A 23,102-nucleotide genomic window follows, 5' to 3' on the forward strand; every position below is an offset into this window, starting at 1 on the left:
TAAACGGACATAGAGTAGCATTGGGAAAGCCGGATCGTGTCTCTGAGCAAGCATAGAGTACAATTGTTAGAGCCATAAGCATATTTCATGTCATTTTAAGATACGTGAAAAAAAAAGTTGAATAATTTCGAAGTCCAAAAAAAAATTTAGTCCAATAAAAAAAAGTGCTACTACAAACAATATTTTTCTAATAGTAAAATTTGCGACTAACATTTATATATCATTCTCATTTTGAATTTGGAAAATATTAAATATGATTTTTTTTATGTTTTAAGTATATTATATGTCATTCTGAGAGATGTAAAAAAAAGTTGAAAAAATATGACATGTTAAAAAAATAATAAAGAAAAGTTTAAAAAAACTGCAAAAAAATATAAAAATATGTGGAGGGGGGGGGGCAAAAAGTCGGAGGGGAGTTGGTGCCCTTCGAGTTTGGGGATAGGTGACCTTTGGGGGGTTGAGGTCTCTGGTGGTTAGGGTCGTTGGTGCTTATGATCCTTGATGGTTCGTACTCACATACACATTACTACTTGATTTGCTAGGATTTCTAAGGTTTGTTTTGAATTTCATTATTAAAATTATTTTCTTGCCATCTTCATTTCTCTTAGTATCAACTTTTTAGTATACTATTACGTTAGACCTTATTTTAAATTGACAACACTGTTGAAACACCACTTGTGTATTATACAGAACACATCGGAGAGGTAAAGCTAGGTCAAATCACAATGTCATTCTATCATCATTAACCATTTTCATGGATTGATGTTGTCTCAAATTTATAACAATTTGCCTGAGTTAACAAGCCCTTCGGGGTTACATTAACTGCTAATCAGTTTAACCCTTTTTCTCCACCTTCATATGATTCCAATTCACAAATGTTATCTAGCTCTGTTTTCTTCTTTTATTCAATTAATATCGTTGATGCAGTTCAATTCGCGAATGTTATATGCTATTTTTGCAAATTGAGTTAGCTTTTAACAGCATATGCCAATCAATCAATCAATTCTGGGTTTAGCCTACTATTCTTTAATTAGAAACTTCCTTAATTATATAACTCAATGAATATCCGTAGATACCCAAAATTAATACAAAACTTAAATTTCTTTCCAAAAAAATATTTTGAATACGATTTGGCTGTATCCAAATCGCAAATGTTATCTAGCTCTGTTTTTTCCCCTATTATTCAATTAATATCGTTGATACAGTTCAATTTGCGAATGTTATATCCTTTTTTTCGCAAATTGAGTTAGCTTTAGCAGCGACACATTCCTAACAAACTAGTCTTGACTAAAGGCAATTTTCCAATAATCAGTTTAACCCTTTTTTCTCCACCTTCATACGATCCAATTCGCAAATGCTATCTAGCTCTGTTTTTTCCCTATTATTTAATTAATATCGTTCGTATAGTCCAATTCGCGAATGTTATATTCTTTTTTTTGCAAATTGAGTTAGCTTTTAACATCATATGTCCTACTATTCTTTAATTAGCAACTTCCTTAATTGTATAACTCAATGAATATCCATAGATACCCAAAATTAATACATAACTTAAATTTCTTTCCAAGAAAATATTTTGAATACGATTTGGCTATATAAACTGTTATGATGGTTCAAGATAAAAAAAAACACCTTATGATGAAAGTGTCTCAAAAACCCGTCTGGTTGCGTTATACAATCACAATTATATTTTCAAAACGTGTTTTTTCACTTAATAGGTATATAATATAAAAGGATTGGTCACTTTTTGCAATGTGTTCGTCAAACTACACTGTATATTCTTGTGTAATTCATATTCCCTATGGCCTTACTACTATCGAAAACCTTTTCTCAGGCAGTATTGGCAACTAAAAGACCTGCTAGCGCTGTTATTAGCCCTAATGACCTACATCGACCAGGGACTCGTAACGTGGCACCCAGAAAAAATCATTCTCCAAAAAAGGATTTAACAGAAGACCTTGCAGTGGATTTTCTCGTTATTTTGTTGATAATAGACAACGAAATAGGTTAACAGATATTAATAGTCGTAGTCGCGAGTATTACCATTTTCCGTTTTCCCCGACAGAGGCTAGGAACGAGAAACTCCAAGAAGAGGCTTGTGATATTAACGCACTGACAGAAAGCGTAGACGCATAGGAAATAAAGGGCCATATACTGAGTTTAGTGTCATGGAACATACAAGGACTACGTGATAAGTTTCCTTATTTATATGATGAATTACTTTCGTTTGATGTGGTTTCGTTTATTGAAACATGGAACGATTATTCTCCTATATCACCTCTCCCATGGTATTTGGTTGAACAGGTGGTGCGTAAACCAGCAAAAAATAATAGACATTATGGTGGTATTTTGGTTTTGATTAAATCATCAGCTATTGATGGTTATGAAAGAGTCAATAGTAGACGTGAAAACTTACTTTGGCTGTGTTTTTGTTTTAAATGTGGGAAGAAATTAATTTGGGGTGTTGTGTATATCCCTCCACAGAATAGTTCGTATAGTCGATAAAATGCTTGGAAAATTTTAGATGATGAATTGTCGCTAATACAAGAAAGTCGAAGTGATTTGGAGTACGTTTTGATGGGTGATTTTAATGCTTATGTCGGTGTTGAGGTTGAGATTCCAGATTTATTAATCCCAGATTTAGGAGATTTGGTCCCGGTTTTTGTAGAACACCGTGAAGTAATGAGGATGAAAAAAGAAAAATAAATTTTTGGGGAAGAAAGCTCCTGGCGCTTTGCGGGGAACATGGTCTGATGATTGCGAATGGAAGGTATGGAAATGGTAAGGGTTTGGGCTAGTTTACTTGCCTCTCTGGCCCAACTCCAAGTGTTGTAGATTATGCGCTGATTAATACGCTATTTGCACCTGAATTGATTGATATGGATGTGCTAGATTTAGTTGGATCCCATCTTAGAGCTATCAAGCTTGAGGTGAAGACTGGGCAGTTTCAGGACGATGATCCGCGAGTTAGAAATGTATGTAATGCGGAGCTTAGATCAGATGGCTTAGAAAAACGAATTAGATAGGATTTAACAGATAATGATTTTGTAACATTTAAAAGGGAGCTTATGAAGTTGCATGTAACAAATAAGTTGAAAGTGTTAGAAGAAGATGGAAAAGATATACATGTTATGATAATGGATTTAAATGAAATAATTTGCAGTTGTGCAGGATCGTGTAACCTGACAAAAACAGAAAGAAAAAATGAGCGATATTTTAATTTGAAACGTAAGTTAAGGAAAGAAAAGCTGAGATATTTATTGAGTCGTTTAAAATAATATGATAGCACTTTAGAACAAAGTTTAAGATTAGCCGAATATAAAGATAAAAAAAGAGATTATAAAAGGTTAATAAAAAGGAAAAAAAAGAGTTTGAGAATAAGAAGAAACTGGATATTGCAGATGATTTTAGAAATACAAATTCTAAGAAATTTTGGGTTATATAAGGAATGGTAGTGGAAAAGGATATGCCAGATTGCTCCAGACGCCAATTCATGGCCTGATTACCTAGAGAGCTTGGAAGGTGATTGTGCAGAAATACAAGAGGTAGTACACACCCCAGAGATGGTTGTTTATCCTATGAAGGAACATGATTATGATTTAGTAGGGGGAGTAAATAATAATGAGATTAAGTTTGTATTCAAGAATTTAACAGGAGGTTCGACTGCAGGTGTTGACCAATAACGTTAGTTAAGAATTTTCTTTAAATTTTTATGTCGATAATTGTTTTTTTTTGTAATAAGGTGTTAACGTCAGGACAATGGCCAAATGATTGGAAGAGATCATTGCTTATCCCGCTTTTTAAGAGAGGAAACCCCAAGTTGCACAAGAATTATCGTTTAATTGCGCGTGTCCCTGCTTTAAGTAAGGTAATGGAGAAAATATTAGATACCAGGCTGGACCTCCATAAGTTGTTCGACAGTGTCGACAGAGAGCTATTGAAGGATGCCTTGTTTAGAATTGGCCTCCCTCATTTGTTTGTGAGGTTGATAGTGAGTATGTATGTTTGTGCGAGTGGAATTGTGTTAGTTGGTAACAGGCTTTCAGGTTTTTTAATATTAAGCTAGGAGTAAAACAGGGCAGCCCTCTTTCTCCTAAATTCTTTAATATTTTTATAAATGATGTTGTTGATTTTCTAAAGGATAGATGGGCTCCGAAAGTTAGTCTAGGGACCCATGAACTATCAATTTTATTATTTGCAGATGATATTGCTTTGGTGGCTAGTACACCGCAAGATCTGCAGACGCTTCTGAGTCTCATAGAAGAATATTTGTAGATGAAAAAATTAAGACTGAACGTTGAAAAGAGTGAAGTTGTTATTTTTAAAAAAGGAAAGTAAGTGGTGAAGATAATTATAGATTTAAATTTAATAATAAGGAACTGAATGTAAGTAAAAGAATAAAATATTTAGGATTTGTTTTATCAGAAAAGGGAAGTTTAAAGTCAGGTTGATGAAATAATTAATAGAGGCAAAGTGGCCATGTCTGGAATATTTAGAAATCCAACGATAATGGGATTTAAAAACCTAAAAATGCATAAGAGAATATAATACAAAAATTTTACCAGTCATAGAATATGGAGCAGAGATTTGGGATGGAGAAGTGGCACAGAAGTTGGATTCCCTCCAGCTCCAGTATTATAAAAGACTGTTTGGGTTACATCAGACAACTCATTCACAGATTTTGAAAGATGATATGGGCCTCTTTTCGTTAAAACTACGTAGGTCTATTTTGATGCTTAGATTTTGGTTGAAGCTCATTAGGTGTAATCAAGATAGACTAGTAAGAGCAGCTTATTATCAGATGTTGAATTATGGCTTTAAAACTTCGAGACCTTCATAAATTAAGTCAATGCCAGAAAGAGTGGGAATGTCTTACTCATTGAATAGTGGTTTTGGTTCCGGTAATTTACAACAGATTTAGAAAGCCAGGTACGATTTATCTTAGAGGGTCAAGAAATTCAGTATTGGCAAGGGCTCTTTTTAAATTCTACAATATTGAATCATTATAATCAGGCTAAACCTAGTTTTGGAGAGGAATTTATTTTAAATTCAATTTAAAGGCTATGATTTTATTTCGATGGATTCAGCTTAGGGCGAATTGCCTTCCAGTCCAGAGCAGGCAAAAGGTGATCGACAAAAAGATAGTTGATCCTGAAGGTCGGTATGTGTGTCCTCTGTAAAGATGAAGACGAAGATGTGGACCATTTTCACCGGAAGTGCCCGGTGCTCTCTGATTTAAGGGTAAAATACTCACATGGGATTGTTTTGCTGCTTTCTGGTATTTCACTGAGTAGTTATCCAACCACAATATTTCGTATTGGTACGTAAATAGAGAAAGGCTTAGAAAGAAGGAAAAGCTTATACGATTAATTATTATTTATTATATAGAACTACAATTATTTTCTCGGTTAATTACCATTAGGTATTTTTTGCTTTGTGTCATGTTTCTATGTGTTTCGTAATTTGTTCTGTTGGTAATTTCTTTATTTTTTATAAATTTTGTGTGTATATGGGCTTTTGAAATACACGATCTATGTATCTATCTATCTCTGTGCAATAGGCTTTAGACAAAACCCTATAAAGGGTTAAGACAATGATTAAGTCTTGTTATTGTACATTTCCTGTTTGTTCTTTTTTTTTCATTACTTATATAGTAAGCCTAAAACCCCATCATTCGACCATGTGTTTACTTCTTGTAAATAGACCATATGTTTAAGGGGGCAGAAGGGTACGGTGTTCAAAATTCAAAATCGTCTAATGAAGATAACAAAATCTAAAAATGTTTCACTGCTATACAAAAGTGGAGCAAAAAGTATTTTAAAGATACTCCTGCATTTCCCTCTATTCTTTTTTAAATCTATCAGACAGTTCGTGGTAACGAACTGTAAGTAAGGAGTGACCCGGCTCAATGGTAACCGAAACCCTAAAAAACAGAAATTTGATATCAATATATACATCAAAAGAATTAGATTTTAATTCTGATTTCAAATATATAAGTTTCATCAAGTTTAGTCCTAACTGTCAAAAGTTACGCGCCTGAGAAAATTTGGCTGATTTTCGAAAAAATGCGAAAAGACCCCATAAAGGATATAGAACCTTAATGAAACCAACACCTTAATATAAAACGTATCCTATGCCCTTTCGGCAGTGGTATCAGGCAACCAACTGAAGGAAAGTGGGTTTATCCATTTTTGCCCGGAGATAGAAACTGGGGACGGGGTTAGTTTTTTGTTCGTTGAGGGGGGTCTTGTGTTTATTTTTTACAGGGGGGATGGTTTGGCACCATGGGTCCTATAAAAAAGTGGGAGGGGGCAATGGCAACGTAATTAAAAGTTATAGTGCCCATTTTAAGTGAACAAAAAAATGGAGGGCAACTAGGCCCCCTCCCACGCTCATTTTTTCCCAAAGTCACCCGATCAAAATTTATGAGATAGCCATTTTGTTCAGCATGGTCGAAAATATTATAACTATGTCTTTTAGGATGACTTAATCCCTCAAAGCCCCCAGGGGGAGGGCTGAAAGTTATGAACTTTACCCAATGTTAACATATAGTATTGCTTATTGGGACCCGGCTCAAGGGTAACCGAAACTCTAGAAAACGGTATTTTGATACAAATAGGTACATCAAAAGAATCGAATTTTAATGCTGATTTCAAATATATAAGTTTCATCAAGTTTAATCTTACCCATCAAAAGTTACGTGCCTGAGAAAATTTGGCTGATGTTCGAAAAAAGGGGGAAAGACCCCCTAAAAGTTATAAAACCTTAATGAAAATCACACCGTCATATTCTGCGTATCAGAGAACCCTACTGTAGAGGTTTTAAGCTCCTATCTACAAAAATGTGGAATTTTACATTTTTTTGCCAGAAGAAAGACCACGGGTGCGTGTTTATTTGTTTTTTTTCCCCAGGGGTGATCGTATCGACCCAGTGGTCCTAGAATATCGTGGGAGGGCTCATTGGAATGGAAATTAAAAGTTCTAGTGTCCTTTTAGGTGACCAAAAAAATGGTGACCAAAAAAATCCCGCGCTCATTTTTTCCCAAAGTCACCTGATCAAAATTTTGAGATAGCCTTTTTGTTCAGCATGCTCGAAAATATTATAAGTATGTCTTTTAGGATGACTTAATCCCCCGAATTTCCCGGGAGGAGGGCTGAAAGTTATGAACTTTACCCAATGTTAACATATAGTATTGGTTATTGGGAAGTATACAGTACAGACGTTTTCAGGGGAGATTTTTCCTGATAGGGGGGGGGGTCGGGGGTTATGTGGGAGGATCTTTCCATGAAGGAAGTTTTCATGGAGGAAGGGACATTGCTATGAAGGGGATGCCGGACTTCCCAACATTATTTAAAAAAACATCAGAAACTAAACATAAAAAAACAAGTTTTTCAACTGCAACAGCAGCAACATCAAAACTTTAAACGAACAGAAAATATTACATAAATGATTGGGCTTACCCCCTAGTCAATACATAACTCTTTAAGCCAGAGATTTTTTAGTACTTTCATAAGAGCTATTTATTCTAATTAACGGCCTTTGTGATTAAGCGGTCAATTTTAAAGAATTGGAACAAAATTCGAACTTTCGCTTAAAGAGCAAGGTATTGACTAGGGGCGAACCCCTAATATACGTATTAAAAATATATGAATATAGAAGTTCGTTACGTAAGTTAATTCGTAAGTTACGTATATTTATTACTAATAAAAACGTTCGTAAATAAAATAAATCAAGTTTTGAGAAAGCCATTTAACCAAATAAAAGTAAATTAATTTGAAAATTTTGTTTTAATTATTCATGTATTGTGAGCCAAGATCAAAACCTACATTTATGCAAAAACGTTCAAAAATTAAATAAAAAAAACAAGTTTTTTTATCTTTAAGTAAGGAACGATATTAAAACTTAAAAACGAACAGAAATTATTCCGTATATGAAAGGGGCTGTCCCCTCCTCAACGCCTTGCTCTTTACGCTAAAGTTTGACTTTCTCACAACTCTATTTTTTTAAACAATAAAAAACTTTAGCGTAAAGAGCAAGGCGTTGAGGAGGGGACAGCCCCTTTCATATACGGAATAATTTCTGTTCGTTTTAAGTTTTAATGTCGCTCCTTACTTTCAGTTAAAAAAACTTGTTTTTTTTAATTTAATTTCCAATAAAACGGAATCCAGTAGGAATGTTATTGCGCAAAAGGGATAGAAAACGAGCGAAGTCTTGGATCCCATCCCCACTTTTCGAGCGCTATAAAAGACTTCTTCAACTTCCCGTTTCTGTCCCAGTGTAATTTTTGCCCCACCCTGCTTCCTCGAACTTCCATTTTCTGTCAACATATTTCCCATGTTTTTTTAATTCATAGATGTGGTTGTGGCGACATTTTTCTTGTCCACCAGACCAGAAAAATCCCTGTGACTGAACAGATCCAAGAATGGAGTCCCGATAAACACACCCTAACTAGTCCGACAGATGCATTTGGTGTGATTGAATTCCAAGGTGGCGCTCATCCATCAAAAGCACAGTATATTCGGCTATCTTATGACACTCGACCTGAGGCTGTACTCCAGCTCCTGCTGAAGCGATGGATGCTTGAGCTTCCTAAATTAGTGATATCTGTTCATGGAGGAAAAGCCAATTTTGAATTACCATCGAGGTTGGATAGTATTCTGAAGAAAGGTTTGCTTAAAGCGGCAAAAAGGACTGGCGCTTGGTTGCTAACATCAGGAACAAATACAGGTATTGAAGCATCCATTATAGTTAATTATTGTGTGTTAAATGTACTAATTATATTAATTCAAGTGCACAAATAGCTTCAACGCACGAGATAACAATAAATTAAATAATTAAGAATAAGAACGAAGATAAACAGTGCCAATGGCTGTTTTCTAAAAAGTACTTAGATTCACCACCTTCTCGAGAGCTTTCTTGTATTGTGCCCCCCCATTGTTCAACCGATAAGAGAGACACAAAGGCACACAGCTCGGCCCAACTGACTTGAGGTTGACGTGCCCAGAACAGAGTACTTGAAAGACAGCTTCATTCGACGTTGCACTTTGGAATGATCTTCCTGGGGACGTTATCGACGTTGATTTGGAATGATCTTCCTGGGGATGTTATCCCTAAATGTTTCTGTGGGGGATGTTTCTCTAGTTTTCCTGACGTATCCCTAAAATTTTCCCTGGGGACGTTATCCCTAAAAGTAACTCCTTCAAATAAGATTTGACTGTCATGTAAAACCTTGTAATCGAGTGATGTAAAGTACTAGCGGTTTGAATTTAGGAATTAAAAAAAGAGTGAAGCAAACTATCCACTGAAATTAGATCTGCTAACGTGTCGGCATTTCTCTTGCCCGGTAGTTGTTTCGGTCATTTTTAAATACGATTTATTATCAAGCAAAGTGAAAAGCAAGACGCTAAGTCGAACATTATAATATTCTTTGTGCGCGTAGCCTAACCTGCTGGCTTATTCTTAGCTTTTCAAGGGTAAGGGTAGTTTTTCAGCCGGATCCATCATTTTGAGTTTTGCATTGTTCTTCTGGGTTTTGTTGGGCTCTTGGAACTCCTCTTGCCATTGTATTTATCATGACCCCCCCCCCATCGTAATTTATTACTTACTGACAGGAATATATAATGAGTCTGTGAAAACTGACTGACGTTGACAGTAGGCACTCAGATGCGTATTACATGCAGTTGCAGGAAGATCCAGGTAGAAATATGTATATGTATATTAGACATAAAAATCCCCGCAGGGCCATATTAACAAAAAGGGAAACAATAATACAACATACAGAAAAAATTAAAAGAATCAGCTGAACAATTAAAAAAACAAAAAATTTATAAAGAAAAAGGAAAAAAGCACTTATGTAAACATCACCAGACTTCTGATACTTATACCCTCTGAATAAAAAAAGAAATTATTTTAGTTTTAATGGTTGTGTGTTACTGTGCCTCTTTTCTATATATTTATATTTTGCTGAGGACGGCCCTTGGACATGGGTCGAAATTTCGATTCAAATATAAAATTCCACTGTCTTGCGAAAAGAATTCCCTATTGTTCTTCTTGTTGTTGATGTTTATACCTCTTCCCCATAGTTTTTCCACTCACAACTCTTCCCCCTCATTCACTCCAGGAGCTTCGTTTCTCAAATTCCTTATACCCTTCACAATTCTCCAGAAAATGCTGCAAATTTTTCCTCCCGCAAATTTGTCCAAGTGGCATGGAATTACTTCTTGAAGAAATCGCCCATTTAATATCATCACTTGACAACTCAGCTCTAAAGTACACCTTCTCTCTCCATGTCTCTTTTACCCTAGAATATAAATCAAGAGAGTCAGACGATCGGATCTGGCACATACCATTAGATTCATATTCCAAACGAATCAGAAATTGCCTTAATCTACCCCTTCCGCGAACATCTTCTTTTTAGCACAGGCTCCACCAATGCTTTCCTCACTAACCTATGCTTCCCTCACTCCATGCTTATCCCTCTTTCCCAATAGTTCCGCATTTTTAATATCCTCCCACTTCTTAAAGACAAAATCCCCGAATTATTTTTAATATTTAAACTATTAAAAATACTCTCACTTGAACCTACCATCCTTCTCGCTTTTTCCAACCAATCATCTTCTGCATAGAATCCTATAAAAGCACTTACCCAGATTGCATGTTTTGGTGCAAGTATGCATAGATGGCCTTCTAATTATTGAACTATTTAACTTATTTAATGTCCTTGCTGATAAAAATAACTATAGATGGTACTCTAAAAATATTTATAAAGCCGCTTTATGTATTTAGGATAAACCTCTTTCCAAGATAGCCAAAAGTAGCTAAAGTAGAATTTTACCATTTTTTTTGTAAAAATGGAAAAAGAAAAAAGATTGATGTTTATTTTGAAATATAAATTCCTAATTAAGGGGTGGCTTCAGCAAAATCGTGCTGATTGTGTAGATTTTTTTGTCGCCCAGATAACATAGTTGTTTTTTTTCCCAGAAGACAATCACAAGCTGTAAGAGAATCAGATCCGACAGGACATCCGCCAGTCGAGATCCCTTCTGCTAGAAAATAACAGAAACAACAAATTTATAAAAAAATTAATAATATTAAAATAAACAATCATTAAAAGATATAGTGTGCAAAAATAGCATTTCTAAAAATTAATAAAATTAACTTCACACTATAAATGACAAAAGAAAGGAAAGAGTGGATTTAACGCTTTAGTTATGAAGGGGAAGAAAAGTTCTTTTATACGTTTCCATGGAACATTCTATTAGGAAAAATTAAATAAAAAAAAGAAGTTTTTTTTACTGAAAGTAAGGAGCAATACTGAAATTTAAAACGAACATAAATTATTCCGTATATGAAACGGGCTGTCCCCTCCTCACCGCCTCGCTTTTTACGCTAAAGTTTTTTATTGTTTTAAAAAATAGAGTTGTGAGAAAGAGTCTAACTTTAGCGTAAAGAGCGAGGCGTTGAGGAGGGGACAGCCCCTTTCATATACGGAATAATTTCTGTTCGTTTTAAGTTTTAATGTTGCTCCTTACTTTCAGTTAAAAAAGCTAGTTTTTTTAATTTAATTTCTGAATGTTTTTGAATTAATGCAGCTTTGATTTTGGCTCACCGTACATGAATAATTAAGACAAAATTTCTATATTAATTTTACTTTTTTTTTGGCTAAATAGCTTTCTTGGCATTTTGTTTCTGACGTAACTTACGAATTAACTTACGTAACGAACTTCTATATTCGTATATTTTTACATCAAACCTATCTATCTATATTATGACGATAGATATCCTTTATACCCCATAGGCTATATAGATAGATACCCTATAGCCGTATCAGTGATCCAAATACCTTTCTAATTCTTTTTTCAGTATAATACCTTGAATATATTAAAAATAATACCTACTTATTTATCTCGAGCTGAAGTGCATTAATGAGAATAGTCAAATCCAGGAATATAGATTTTCTTATTTCATACAATAACTTTTTTGTTTATAGTTTTTTTCTTCTTTTTTCATAGCTCTATATCTTTTTTTTGTATGGATTTTTCAATGCCTGCATGTGCAGACTTAAATCTTTGATTTTTATTAACTTCATTATAAAATTTAGGCGTCACCAGACACGTTGGTGATGCGCTGTCCTCTGAGAGGTCACCCCGACTCCGCCCTGGAAGGGTCGTTAGTATTGGGATAGCTCCCTGGGGAATTGTCGAAAACCGTCAGTCTCTAGTTGGAAAAGGGAAAGATGTTCCATATATGTCAATCGACAAACCAAGGTAGGTTTTTTAATCCATCTTCGTTTTATTTAATAATCTCTGGAATATTTGCCATTTAATTTTTAATGAGCTAGAAAGAGTTTTTTGTGCGAATGTGCAAGTTGTGCGATTTTAGCTTGTCTACATTTGTATGTTTTTCTTAATTCAACCTTTAATTTGTCTTTTTTTTTTCAATGCCTAGTGAGTGATTATGTTTCTTTGTCAGACTGTTTAACAGCTGCAGTCGACTTTAAATGTTGTAAGGAATTTCGAAATCTTTCACCCTAGACTTGATCAGAAAGAACATCTGAATGCTTTTTAAAATCTAGAATGTTGATTTTAGGAAATCTAAAAAAGATTATCACAAATTTTAAATAAATATCAAATGTATGTTCTTATTCTATTTCAATTTCCTTTTATTCACTCATTTCTTTTTCAGTTTTTCACCATTTTCATTCATTTATTTCATTATTCACTTTATTTTTCTTTGTTTTAAGACTCTGATATTTAATATGAGAAGAGTGGAAGCCAATATATAAAACGCAAATGCACTCAACCGAAATGCATGTGAAACATAAAATGTGCTATCTAAAGTCCAATGGATTCACTTCCCAATATGAAATGTACATGGTGTTACGTATCACTATGCACACATTCTGTTACTAAAAGATTTCTTGAAATTAATTAAATAAAACAATCGTACAGACAAATTTGTCAACCGTAATCCAGAGTAGAAGCCAACCAGAAAACAGATGCCGAACTGTGAAGATTCTTCAAAATCAGAAGTTCGTCCGAAAATGTTTTGTGTGTGACGAATATGTCAACCTCTATTATATATATATATATATATATATATATATATATATATATATATATATATATATATATATATATATATATATATATATATATATATATATATATATATATATATATATATATATATATATATATATATATATATATATATATATATATATATATATATATATATATATATATATATATATATATATATATATATATTTTAACAAAATGTTTGTTTCTTGAAATACAGCTTTTTTCTTAGATAGGTCTATCAAAATCTCTTGGAAAAGTGAAGCTAGAAAGTTGAGATGAAACTTAGTTGTATCTTTGTGAAATTTGACACTAAGCTCATAAATGAAATGAAGAGATGTTGCCAGTTAAGAGCCTAACAAATAATTATCATTTAGACTAAGTTTTGATAGAGCCAAACTACTTTATTAACCGAATTTCACCTGACCTTGTGCCTTCGTGTTGAAGAATATTGGATTTTGTTCTGGATCCTGTCTGAGTGCTAAGAGTCTTGCCTTTCATAAAACCATTTTCATAAGAGGGTATGAAAAAATCCTCACCAGAGCATGTAAATTTACCTAAAACCATACAAAACGAAAAAAAATGAGACAAAAAGAAAATTCAGACTGTGATGAAGCTGCTACCGGTACCTTAATATTATCCAATCTGTCTTATATTATACCTCAGATTTCTAAAAATCTATAAACGTCAGTTTAGAACTTTAGGATTTTTCATGTCTTTTTTTATGTAAATACTACCATTCTAGTGTCTGAATAAGATTTAATTGTTGCCCCACGGATTTTCGTTGTAGCTCCCAATTGAAATCTAAGTCTGGTACCCAAGTGGTTGTTTTTCTAGTATACAAGTGTTGCAATAAAAACCAGATTCCTAAAAACCTACAAAAAATATTTTGAAACTTTAGTATTTTTCATATTTTTTTTTACTTATATATTACCATTCTAGTGCCTAAATAATACTTCATTCTTAAACCCATTTTTGTTCTAGCTCCCAATGAAAAATTTAAATCTTTGACCCAAGTGGTTACTATTCTAGTACACTGATGCAATGAAAACTAGATTCCAATCAGTTTGGAACTTTAGAATTTTTTAATTTTTTTCTTTAAATAATACTGTTCTAGTGCCCATATCAATATAAAAATGCCCATTTACGAATTCCCACGTAATATCTGAATTTGAGATGCCAGGTGCCGCAAAATGCGTAGTCTTGCTGCAAGAACAAGAAGAAAATGTGTTCATATCCGTGCCCTTTGCACGGACCAGCAGTCGAGTGTATCATTGGAACCTTCTTCCAAAAACACTTTGCCGGCAAGTTTACCCAATTTACCTCCCATCCTCCCTGACAAGGTGTTGTCTTCACGAGATAACATGAAATTTGGCTACCAATGTGAACTTAGGCTCCCATCAGAACCTTGCTTAAATGATCATTATTTTGTAGGCTCGCAACTGGCAATTTTTGATCATTTCATTTTAAACCTAACGTCAAATTTCAAGAAGAAAATGACGATTAATTATTCTATATACATCACTTCCCCTTCATAAACTAGTCTATTAAGTCAACTTCGCTAAGAATATGAAGCTAACCTTACTAAGTAACAGAAAGAAAAATCACTAAACTTACACAACATTGTGAAATATTTATCAATTGTGCAAAGGACTGTATGTTAAAATAAATTATGCAACGTGCAAATATAAGGGAGCGATTTAGCCATTGGTATAATTTCTTAAGGACAAGGAATACATTATGTCTCGCACTTATTTACGGAACTCGTATGGTGCGTAGGAGTTCCTTTTCTCTTATTTACGGAATTATGTTTTTATTACGGAACTATGTTTCGCTCTTATTTACGGAATTCGTATGTTGCGTAGTTCTTCTTCTCTTATTTACGGAATTATGGAATTATTTCGGAATTATGTCTCGCTCTTATTTACGGAGTTCGTATGGTGCGTAGTTCCTCTTCTCTTATTTACGGAATTATGGAATTATTACGGAATTATATCTCGTTCTTTTTTACGGAATTCGTATGGTGCGTAGTTGTTCCTCTTCTCTTTCCTGGTTAATTCGATCATCATTCAACTCAATGACATTGTCTATGTACAACGGCTCTATAAAAAGACCTTATTTAACTAGACTTCAAATAGCGGTATCTTAACGCCATTCTCCATGTGGTTTGTAACGTTATCTGTTATATATTTAAGGGGACGCTTATTTTTGGGCCTATAAAAATCACTTCACCGTTTTTTTTTAAGTTTTCTAAGTTGCCAGTTTTTTTTAGGTGGTTATCCATTCTAATCTTTTTTTAGCCTTATTCAGCCGCTCTTGACAACCACCATGCTTACCATTAAAATCTGCGTAAGGAAGGTGATGCGGAGGAAGAAAGTGACTTTGTTCGTCCAAAATCCAGTTTTGTTGAAATTTTGTTGAAGCAAGGATAACGTTATTTCTCAATTTTTATTTTAAATTTTGTAATATCTATGGTGCATTTGCGTTTTCTCTTTCATGATTAATTCGGCTATCATTGAACTCAGTAAACTTTTCGTCAACGAATGTTCTATCCAAACATCCCATTTAACACTGCTTTAAGCCTATTATTTCGTTGCCTTTTATTTATGAATGCGAAGCAGAACGTCATCTATTATAAATTTCTTCAAATATAAGGGAAACCACATTTTTGGGCTTAAAAGAGATCCTTCATACTCGTTTTGTCATTAAGTTTATTGCTCGCCAACAACGGGCAAATCTAGTTTGTTTCGGTTTTCCTACTATAATTTCACCAACATTTGGAATATAGTAATATAAGGTCTTTATAGGGTTCAATCTAACGCCAAATCCAGCATTTTTTTTCAGAGGGAGGGGGCCTACGAAAAAGACTGCAAAACGCATCAAAAATTTTCTGTGTGCATTATTGTTACTTTTTTTCAAGTTGGACAAAATTTTGAAGGGGGTGGGGGTTCAAACCCGGTAAAAACCCTCCACCCTGGATACGACCTTGATTCTATCCTTTGATCTTGTAGGTCTCATTTGGCTGCTCTTAACAACCGCCATTCTTACTTTTTGCTCGTGGATGACGGATCAGTCGGCCGTTATGGAGCTGAAATAGAACTTCGGCGCAAGTTGGGACGTATCATATCTAGTCAAAGACTGCCTTCAAGGACACCCTGCAATGTGCCAATGGTCTGTCTAGTCGTTGAGGGAGGAATTCACACTATTAGGAAAGTATTGGAGTATGTATCCGAAAAACCTCCAGTCCCAGTTGTCGTTGTTGAAGGGTCTGGAAGGGCCGCAGACCTTCTCGCTTTTGCCTATAGGTATTGCATTTTATCTTTCAAGTATAAAACGGTTTGGACTAATTACGACTGCTACTGTGTAACTTATATGGGAGTATAACATTTATTTTTCTTTCGTAACATTTGGTTGAAGGGGTAGTAATTAATAAAAGTTCAAATAGGGATAAAATCCTTTTAATAGACAGTGTTTCACAAACAGTGATATAAATTCACAAAAAATACCAGTTTTACTACTGATGACGGTCACTGCATATGCGACCGAAATATCTGGTATTTTTTGTGAATTTATATTACTGTTTGTGAAACATTCTAATAAAAGGATTTTATCCCTATTTGAACTTTTATTTATCTTCATGGAAAGGCAGTATGATCTCCGAAATTATCTAAGGGGTAGTAGAATTCTCCAGTGTGTACATCAAATATCAAAACAGAAACATTTGTTTCTTATGTATAGATACTGCCAGCTTCTGGATTAAGGGAGTTGTATACACTTCTATTCATTTTTAGGATTCAGAGGGGTATAAACCTCCCGTGTTTTGATAGCTTGGCTAACCTGAGATCTTCTGTCCATGATTATGATACTAGGTCATCTGCAGAGATTAATATTCCACTGGTAGTTTCGGCCCGATAGATGTTTTCTTTGCTTCACAGGGGGATCATAAGTTGGAACCATCTTGATCAAAATAAAAAAAATATAGGTGATATTTCTTCGTTTAAGATTTTAATTAAAGGGTTTGTTTTTATTTAGTATTAATTCTAGGTTTTTTTTTTTTTTTTTTTTTTTTTTTAATAATGATATTGGTAAATTTTTATGGCTCCTGGGGGTGATGATTATGAATATGATTGCAAATTTAATGAAAATGTTAAGGTTTAAGGTTTGTGGTGCTGTTTGGGGACTGTGTTATAGATAGGTTATTATTTTTTTCGTTTTTTTTTATTGTTGTTTGTTATGTTAGTGTATTTTTGCCACCCCCTTGGACAAGTTTTTACTTCTTGGGGTGGCCACTAAACTTATGTTAAATTGATTGTTTGTTTAAAATAAATCTCTCTCTCTCTATACAGTATATAACACATATATTGTATATCAATTCCAATTTAATATATGACCAATAAGATAATACATAACCAATTTATTATCTGTTTAATGTTAACATTGTGCTACAAATTCTGACCCTAGAGTACAACTATAATTAATGAGGAACATGTACCTGTTCATGCCTTCCGGCACTGTTTTTGGACTATGGTACCGGCTTACTGGTGAGTTAATGATCTGTGGGCCACATAAAATCCTCTGATAGGCCATAGGCTTTAGGGGAATTTTAATGTAGTTTTCCAGAATATTGAAGGGTCTATTGGTGCCTTTTTGTATGCCTCAAAGATACAACATAAAATCCTGTTTTTCAAGAAAAAAAAAGCACAAGTTTTGTTTTAGAAAATTAAGACAAGGCAAATGTAAATTCGTTCATAAATATATTTGATTTAGATACCAGTTTCAAAAAACTGGCAAATTTCACAAATTTTGCAAGAAAATAACCCTATGAAGTTACTTACAGCTGATTATTTTCAGTATCCATTGGAAAAGTGCAACTTAATTTTTCCAGAACTATTTCAAGTAAATAGTAAATAGTAGCTTGCCCGCTATGGACTAGTTTACTGAAAATACAAAAAGAAACTCAGTTGCTTCTTTGACCAGGCTCAGGATGGAATTTCTATGTTAGCTTCTATATTCAGCCAGATGGAGAATGAAACCTTTCTGAGGAACGAGTCGGATCAGCAAAAAGTCGTTTTGCAGTAAATTTTCTATAATAAATAATAAATTTCTCTTTTTATCGAATTTTATATTTCAAGTAAATAGTTAACTATATTCAAAAAAAGGAAAAAAGGATTGTTCTGAAAAAAAAGTTGTCTATTAGTCTATTAGAAATACACTATTCTATATAGGAAGTTTTTTTTTCATAGTCTACTAAAGCTTAAAAAAGGAAAAAGGATTGCGGTTTTGCATCAAATGGGTATTGTAAATAGTATTTTTCTAGAACTCTTTTTTCTTTTTTCTAGAACTATCTTTTCTAGGGCTCTTTTTTTATTCAAAGGTTTGAGTAAAAGTGAGTGAAAAATACATAAAATTAAATTGCACACTAGTTTGCCCTCTTTAATCTGCCTCTGAATGTGGGTATGGGTAGGACACCGGAATCCTCAATCCCCTGCTCTATACATTAAAGTTTGACTTACCTTTAAAAGAAACGTTATACATTGTCAAATGTTTGTTTTTATCTGAATCCATGTACAGTACTATTTATATAACTATTTAAATGATTTGGCCAAAAGGAGATTACTATTGTTCCAAGTGTGCTTTGGTTTTCTTGGTTTACATGTGCGACGTAACTCCATAACACACACATTACTCCTTGACAGTATGTCAGGACAGAAAGCCAAATAGCCTTAACTTTTCAAAGCCTAATTGATTCTCTTGTGTTTCTGTGGGAAATTTTAAGCCATATTTTCGACGTAAAACCTTAAATTAGATTTCTTCTTTCCAAGACCACGCTGCCTTTTTATTTCGAACAAATAAACGTTCAAATGGGGATAAGTCCATTTATTAGACAGTGAAAACAGGTTCAAAAGTCTAGATAGTCAGTGATCCAAGGCTCGCTATCGTTCAGAAAGAGAAGGGGTGGCTCACGTTAGCTGCAGTTGGTTTGAGGGTGGATTCTAGGACAATCGGGAGCGCTTACGACGAATATTGGGGTGCAGAAGTTCGCACGTATGTAGAACATGGCCATTTTAGCCTATAAAGTCAAATTTGGCCTATAACGACGTCATACCGCTCTTGATTTTTTTTACAAGGTAAAATAAACTGAAAGTTTTATAAACTTGGCATATTCTGAATCCTAAGAACAAATACTTACACCTTATATTTTTAGTTTTACCCCACAGCCTTTATTTTTTAGTTAATCTTTATTTAATTTTCAAAACAAGATTTTTTTTATATACTTTTTCTTAGTTTTTTCGGTTTTTCTGAAATTTTTGCCTGCATAAGTATGTTTTTTTATGCTTTATTTGAATTCTGCTCGTAATTGCGAGTCAAACCACGTGCCTCTTTTCAAAAAAATCTTAATTTTTGAGTAACTATATATTTTTTCTAAATAACGTCATAGCTTTCAGAAATTAGCCTACAATGACCAAGTTATTTTTAAATTTATTTTAGCTGTTAAAAAAATGAAAACGAATCAAACTGCACATCATTTGAACCATCAGAATGTCTTCTACACGCTGTTAATAAAAAGAAAGTCGATACTTGAATCTGCAAGAATTTATAGTCGTTTGAACAAGAAATCGCCCCTCCCAAAAGGAAATCTTTCTAAATAGTGGCGTTTTACTCGACATATTTTGATCACAGCCTATAATTTTATCTCACCAAACGATATATCTTTCTTTTTTAATCAAATCTTGTATTTACATTTTACACATCTAATATTTTTAACCAGGAAAAAAAACAAAAAAAACAACAACAGATGCCTCGTTCTGCGATCGCATGCGCGAATTTGGTTTCCATAGCAATAAAAAAACCTGAGCATCTTACATATCGGATTTTAGTTGCATAAAGTAGCAAAAGTTATAACATAAAAAGGTAAGGATTTAGGCAATGTACCTGATCTAGCTAAAAGTAAGGTTTCCGGCAACAAGAAGTTTAGGGGGGTGTGAGTTGTTTTGCGTGAGGTACACCTTTTTTTCTATCTTAGTAATGCTGTTTCATTGTTGTGTTTTTATTGTCGTGTTTTCATTCTTGTGTTAAAATTGTTGTGTTTTCTTCTGACATTCAGTTTATTCCGTTTCCCTCCGACCGAGGGTTCCACAACTTGGGACTGGTGTACATTCCATGTCCAAATTAATCCAGATTTAATCTTGGATTTTACTTTTATTATAAATTTTTTTTATGAATTCTGATTTTTAACGATGATTTATTTTATACAGGTTCCTCGTCAACGTCTCCTGCAGACTTCGGAAGAACTGTTGATGTGACTGGTGTATTGAGCGGAAGTTTCGGGAGGATTCCCCGAAAAAGAACCCGACAGATGGAAACCGACAACCCTCTTGGCGCTCATGCTAGTGAACATACCTTGAAGGTTAAAGTCCTAAGGAAAACGCGACCTTGTGACTCTGCTTCCTTGCTTTCTTTGTTTAAAAATGGTTATGAGACTCCGATGCCGTTCTCAGTGCTAAACCTGGACCTATGCTGGGCGCTTTGTTGGTTGTGTCCTACGAAAATCCTTGAAGTGGAATTTGAAGAACCAACTCCCAGTTGGAAAGCCTTCAACGCAAGAATCGTTTTATTCTGGTGTAGCAAAACCACCGTAGGTTACTTACCCTTGCTTTCCTATTCACTAACATCCTATGAAGTCGTAGCCTCTGCTATTAGCATCTGTCAAAAAACAGCAGCGAAGCTTGGAAACAAGTTCACGGTCATCAGTCAGGATCTAGCTGTTTATGAAATAAGCTATGGCCTTCGAAAGTCCGAGCCCGAAAAAAAACTCTGATCTAGTTCTCTTATTGGGCAGTTCTCAGAAACTAAGGAACTATTTGAAAGCGGTTGGATCTCTCATGGATGGAGCAGGACTAAAAGAAGTTATTGTTGCGGCAGAGATTCTCAGGGAAGGTACTGCGAACAAGGTCCTTTCAGGAAAGAACACGTACCAGGCACTTCATGCTCACTTCCAGAACGCACTCTGGTGGGAGGCATTTGAGAATTGGCTTGAAACATCCTGAATCATTTTAGTGCATCATTTCTACAGTCGAAAAATTTCGAATCTTTAAGTGATGCAATTGAACGCTTCAAAAGTGAAACTAGTTGTGAAGCATGTAAACAGATAGGAGATGCGTTGGACAGTATTGCTCCGCTTTTCTCGAAGTACAACGGATCCAGATCTACCATAAGGAATCATAGCCTCTGGATCAACGATTTAGATCTTAGCCGTACCGGAGAGGACTACCTTTACGCTGAAAGAGCTGTGGACTGGGGAACACACTTAAACGCCACAAGAGAGATGATTCCGATTTTCTTCTTATCTGGAAACCATAAATGCGCCGCAGCCGCGCTTAACTACCTAGAAGAAATGCTACACCTGCCTGAAAAAGCGCCAGAAGTTCACAGAGGTTTGTAAGTGGCAATTTTACTGTTAGGAAAATAACCGAGTCGTTTTACAGCAGTGCATGCGATCTGGCTTTAGAGTCGACTGTGAATTTTGACATCAAGGGTCACCGAGGAGTTTCTGGTATCGTTGGTGTGACAATGAATTAAAATGCCAGGGATCGATATCTGGCTACTCTCCCCTTTCTTGCAGCAGTCATCAGAACGCTGAAAGCTAACTTGAATATGAATGACGAGACAATGAAGCATCTTGAGGATACCACTGCGTCTACAAATTTGACCATAAAATGCAGAAATTGGGTTATAGATTTTGTAGAGTTGTTTGGAAACCCATTCAAGACGACGAGAACAGATATGCACAACTTTATGACAGGGAATACAGCTGCAGAAGTCGTAGCAAATAGTCTGCTGAACCTCCGAGAAATTGGCTTCGAAGCCATGAGCTCGTATCTCAAAGGGACATCCACGAAAGTAAAAGTTGGCATTGTACAAACTTTCGCCTGTGTTGCCAAAAAAGGAAAAAAGAAAGAGTCACACAAAAAATATTTTGGTGAAACTGAGCTACTTAAACCAGCTCTGCGTCTTGCAGATTCAATACAAACTTCGTCCCTCTGTGACCTGCTGATGTACGAGCTACAGCCATATCCGGCCTCACTTGCAGTATTATCATCAAGTCGTACGGAGCCTCAGCTTCTTACTGGTACAAAGTCAACAGCCTTCAACTACATTCTGCAACAGTCTGGCTTGCAGTCATGACCAAAAATGATTCCACATACGCTTTTTGAAGACTCTCCTCGATCTGACTATGTAGTTGATGTCATGAGTCTCATAAGGTATTATCGACCAGAACAAAATGAGACGCTTGCAGATTTTGGAATAAGAGTTTACGATGGGATTCTTAGGAACATACCCGAATCTTGTCAGTCTATCTATTTGGTTGGTGACAGGTATGACGGTCCTAGTGACGATAGAACACGTGATGAATACTCGTTTAACCTCAAAGAAGCATCTGGCTGTCGAGAAAGAAGAGTAGATCCTAGAGGAAATATTTCCAGCCCGTTCACTTCCTCCAGCAAAGCTGCAACACTCTGGGACGAAATTCTCAGTAGTCGCTCAGCCAAAGGTCGACTCTTGAAAGTTCTTTTCGAGGTCTGGGAGTACAAAATTTCGACCCGTCTGATGGTTCATCTCGCTGGAGGTTTCAAGAGTCGATATAGAGCTGTTACTGTTACGCCCCATGGAAGCTCTGTTGATGACGATATCTCGTCTTGCCATGGGGAAGCAGACACTCGGTTGTTATACCACACAGCAGTTGCCGCAAGACGAAAGAGCACACTTGTCATAATACAAGCCAATGATACTGATGTTGTCTTACTAGCTGCATACTACTTCCAGTATCTTGCTAATCTCGGCCTCAAGCAGCTCTGGGTTAAGTTTCCGTCCTACTGCATACCTATCCATACGGCAGCACCAAAGCTAGGAGTAACATTTTGCAACGCCTTGCCGCTTGTCCACAGCTTGAGTGGATGTGACACCACAAGCTTTCTGTATGGAATTGGAAAGGTCCACTTTTTTCCAGCAGTGAAGTCTTCA

The 23,102-nt window shown here is 35.1% G+C and overlaps 2 protein-coding genes across 3 annotated transcripts in view; both read left to right on the plus strand.

Moving 5' to 3' along the window:
* Positions 1–16,463, plus strand: part of LOC148940161 (transient receptor potential cation channel trpm-like) — a 47,947-nt gene extending 31,484 nt beyond the window's left edge. Inside the window, exons 4-6 of the mRNA XM_089106408.1 lie at positions 8,351–8,724; positions 12,098–12,263; positions 16,091–16,463. Coding sequence (XP_088962534.1) covers positions 8,351–8,724; positions 12,098–12,263; positions 16,091–16,463 — 913 coding nt within the window. The remainder of the gene's footprint in view (positions 1–8,350; positions 8,725–12,097; positions 12,264–16,090) is intronic.
* Positions 1–23,102, plus strand: part of LOC148940154 (poly(A) RNA polymerase GLD2-B-like) — a 610,602-nt gene that overhangs the window by 492,027 nt on the left and 95,473 nt on the right. The gene's annotated exons all lie outside the window — the stretch shown is intronic.

Source organism: Artemia sp. Qi Xiang Cuo, chromosome 20, assembly GCF_049724085.1.
Source record: "Artemia sp. Qi Xiang Cuo chromosome 20, ASM4972408v1, whole genome shotgun sequence".
In the NCBI taxonomy this organism is placed as follows: Eukaryota; Metazoa; Arthropoda; class Branchiopoda; order Anostraca; family Artemiidae; genus Artemia; species Artemia sp. Qi Xiang Cuo.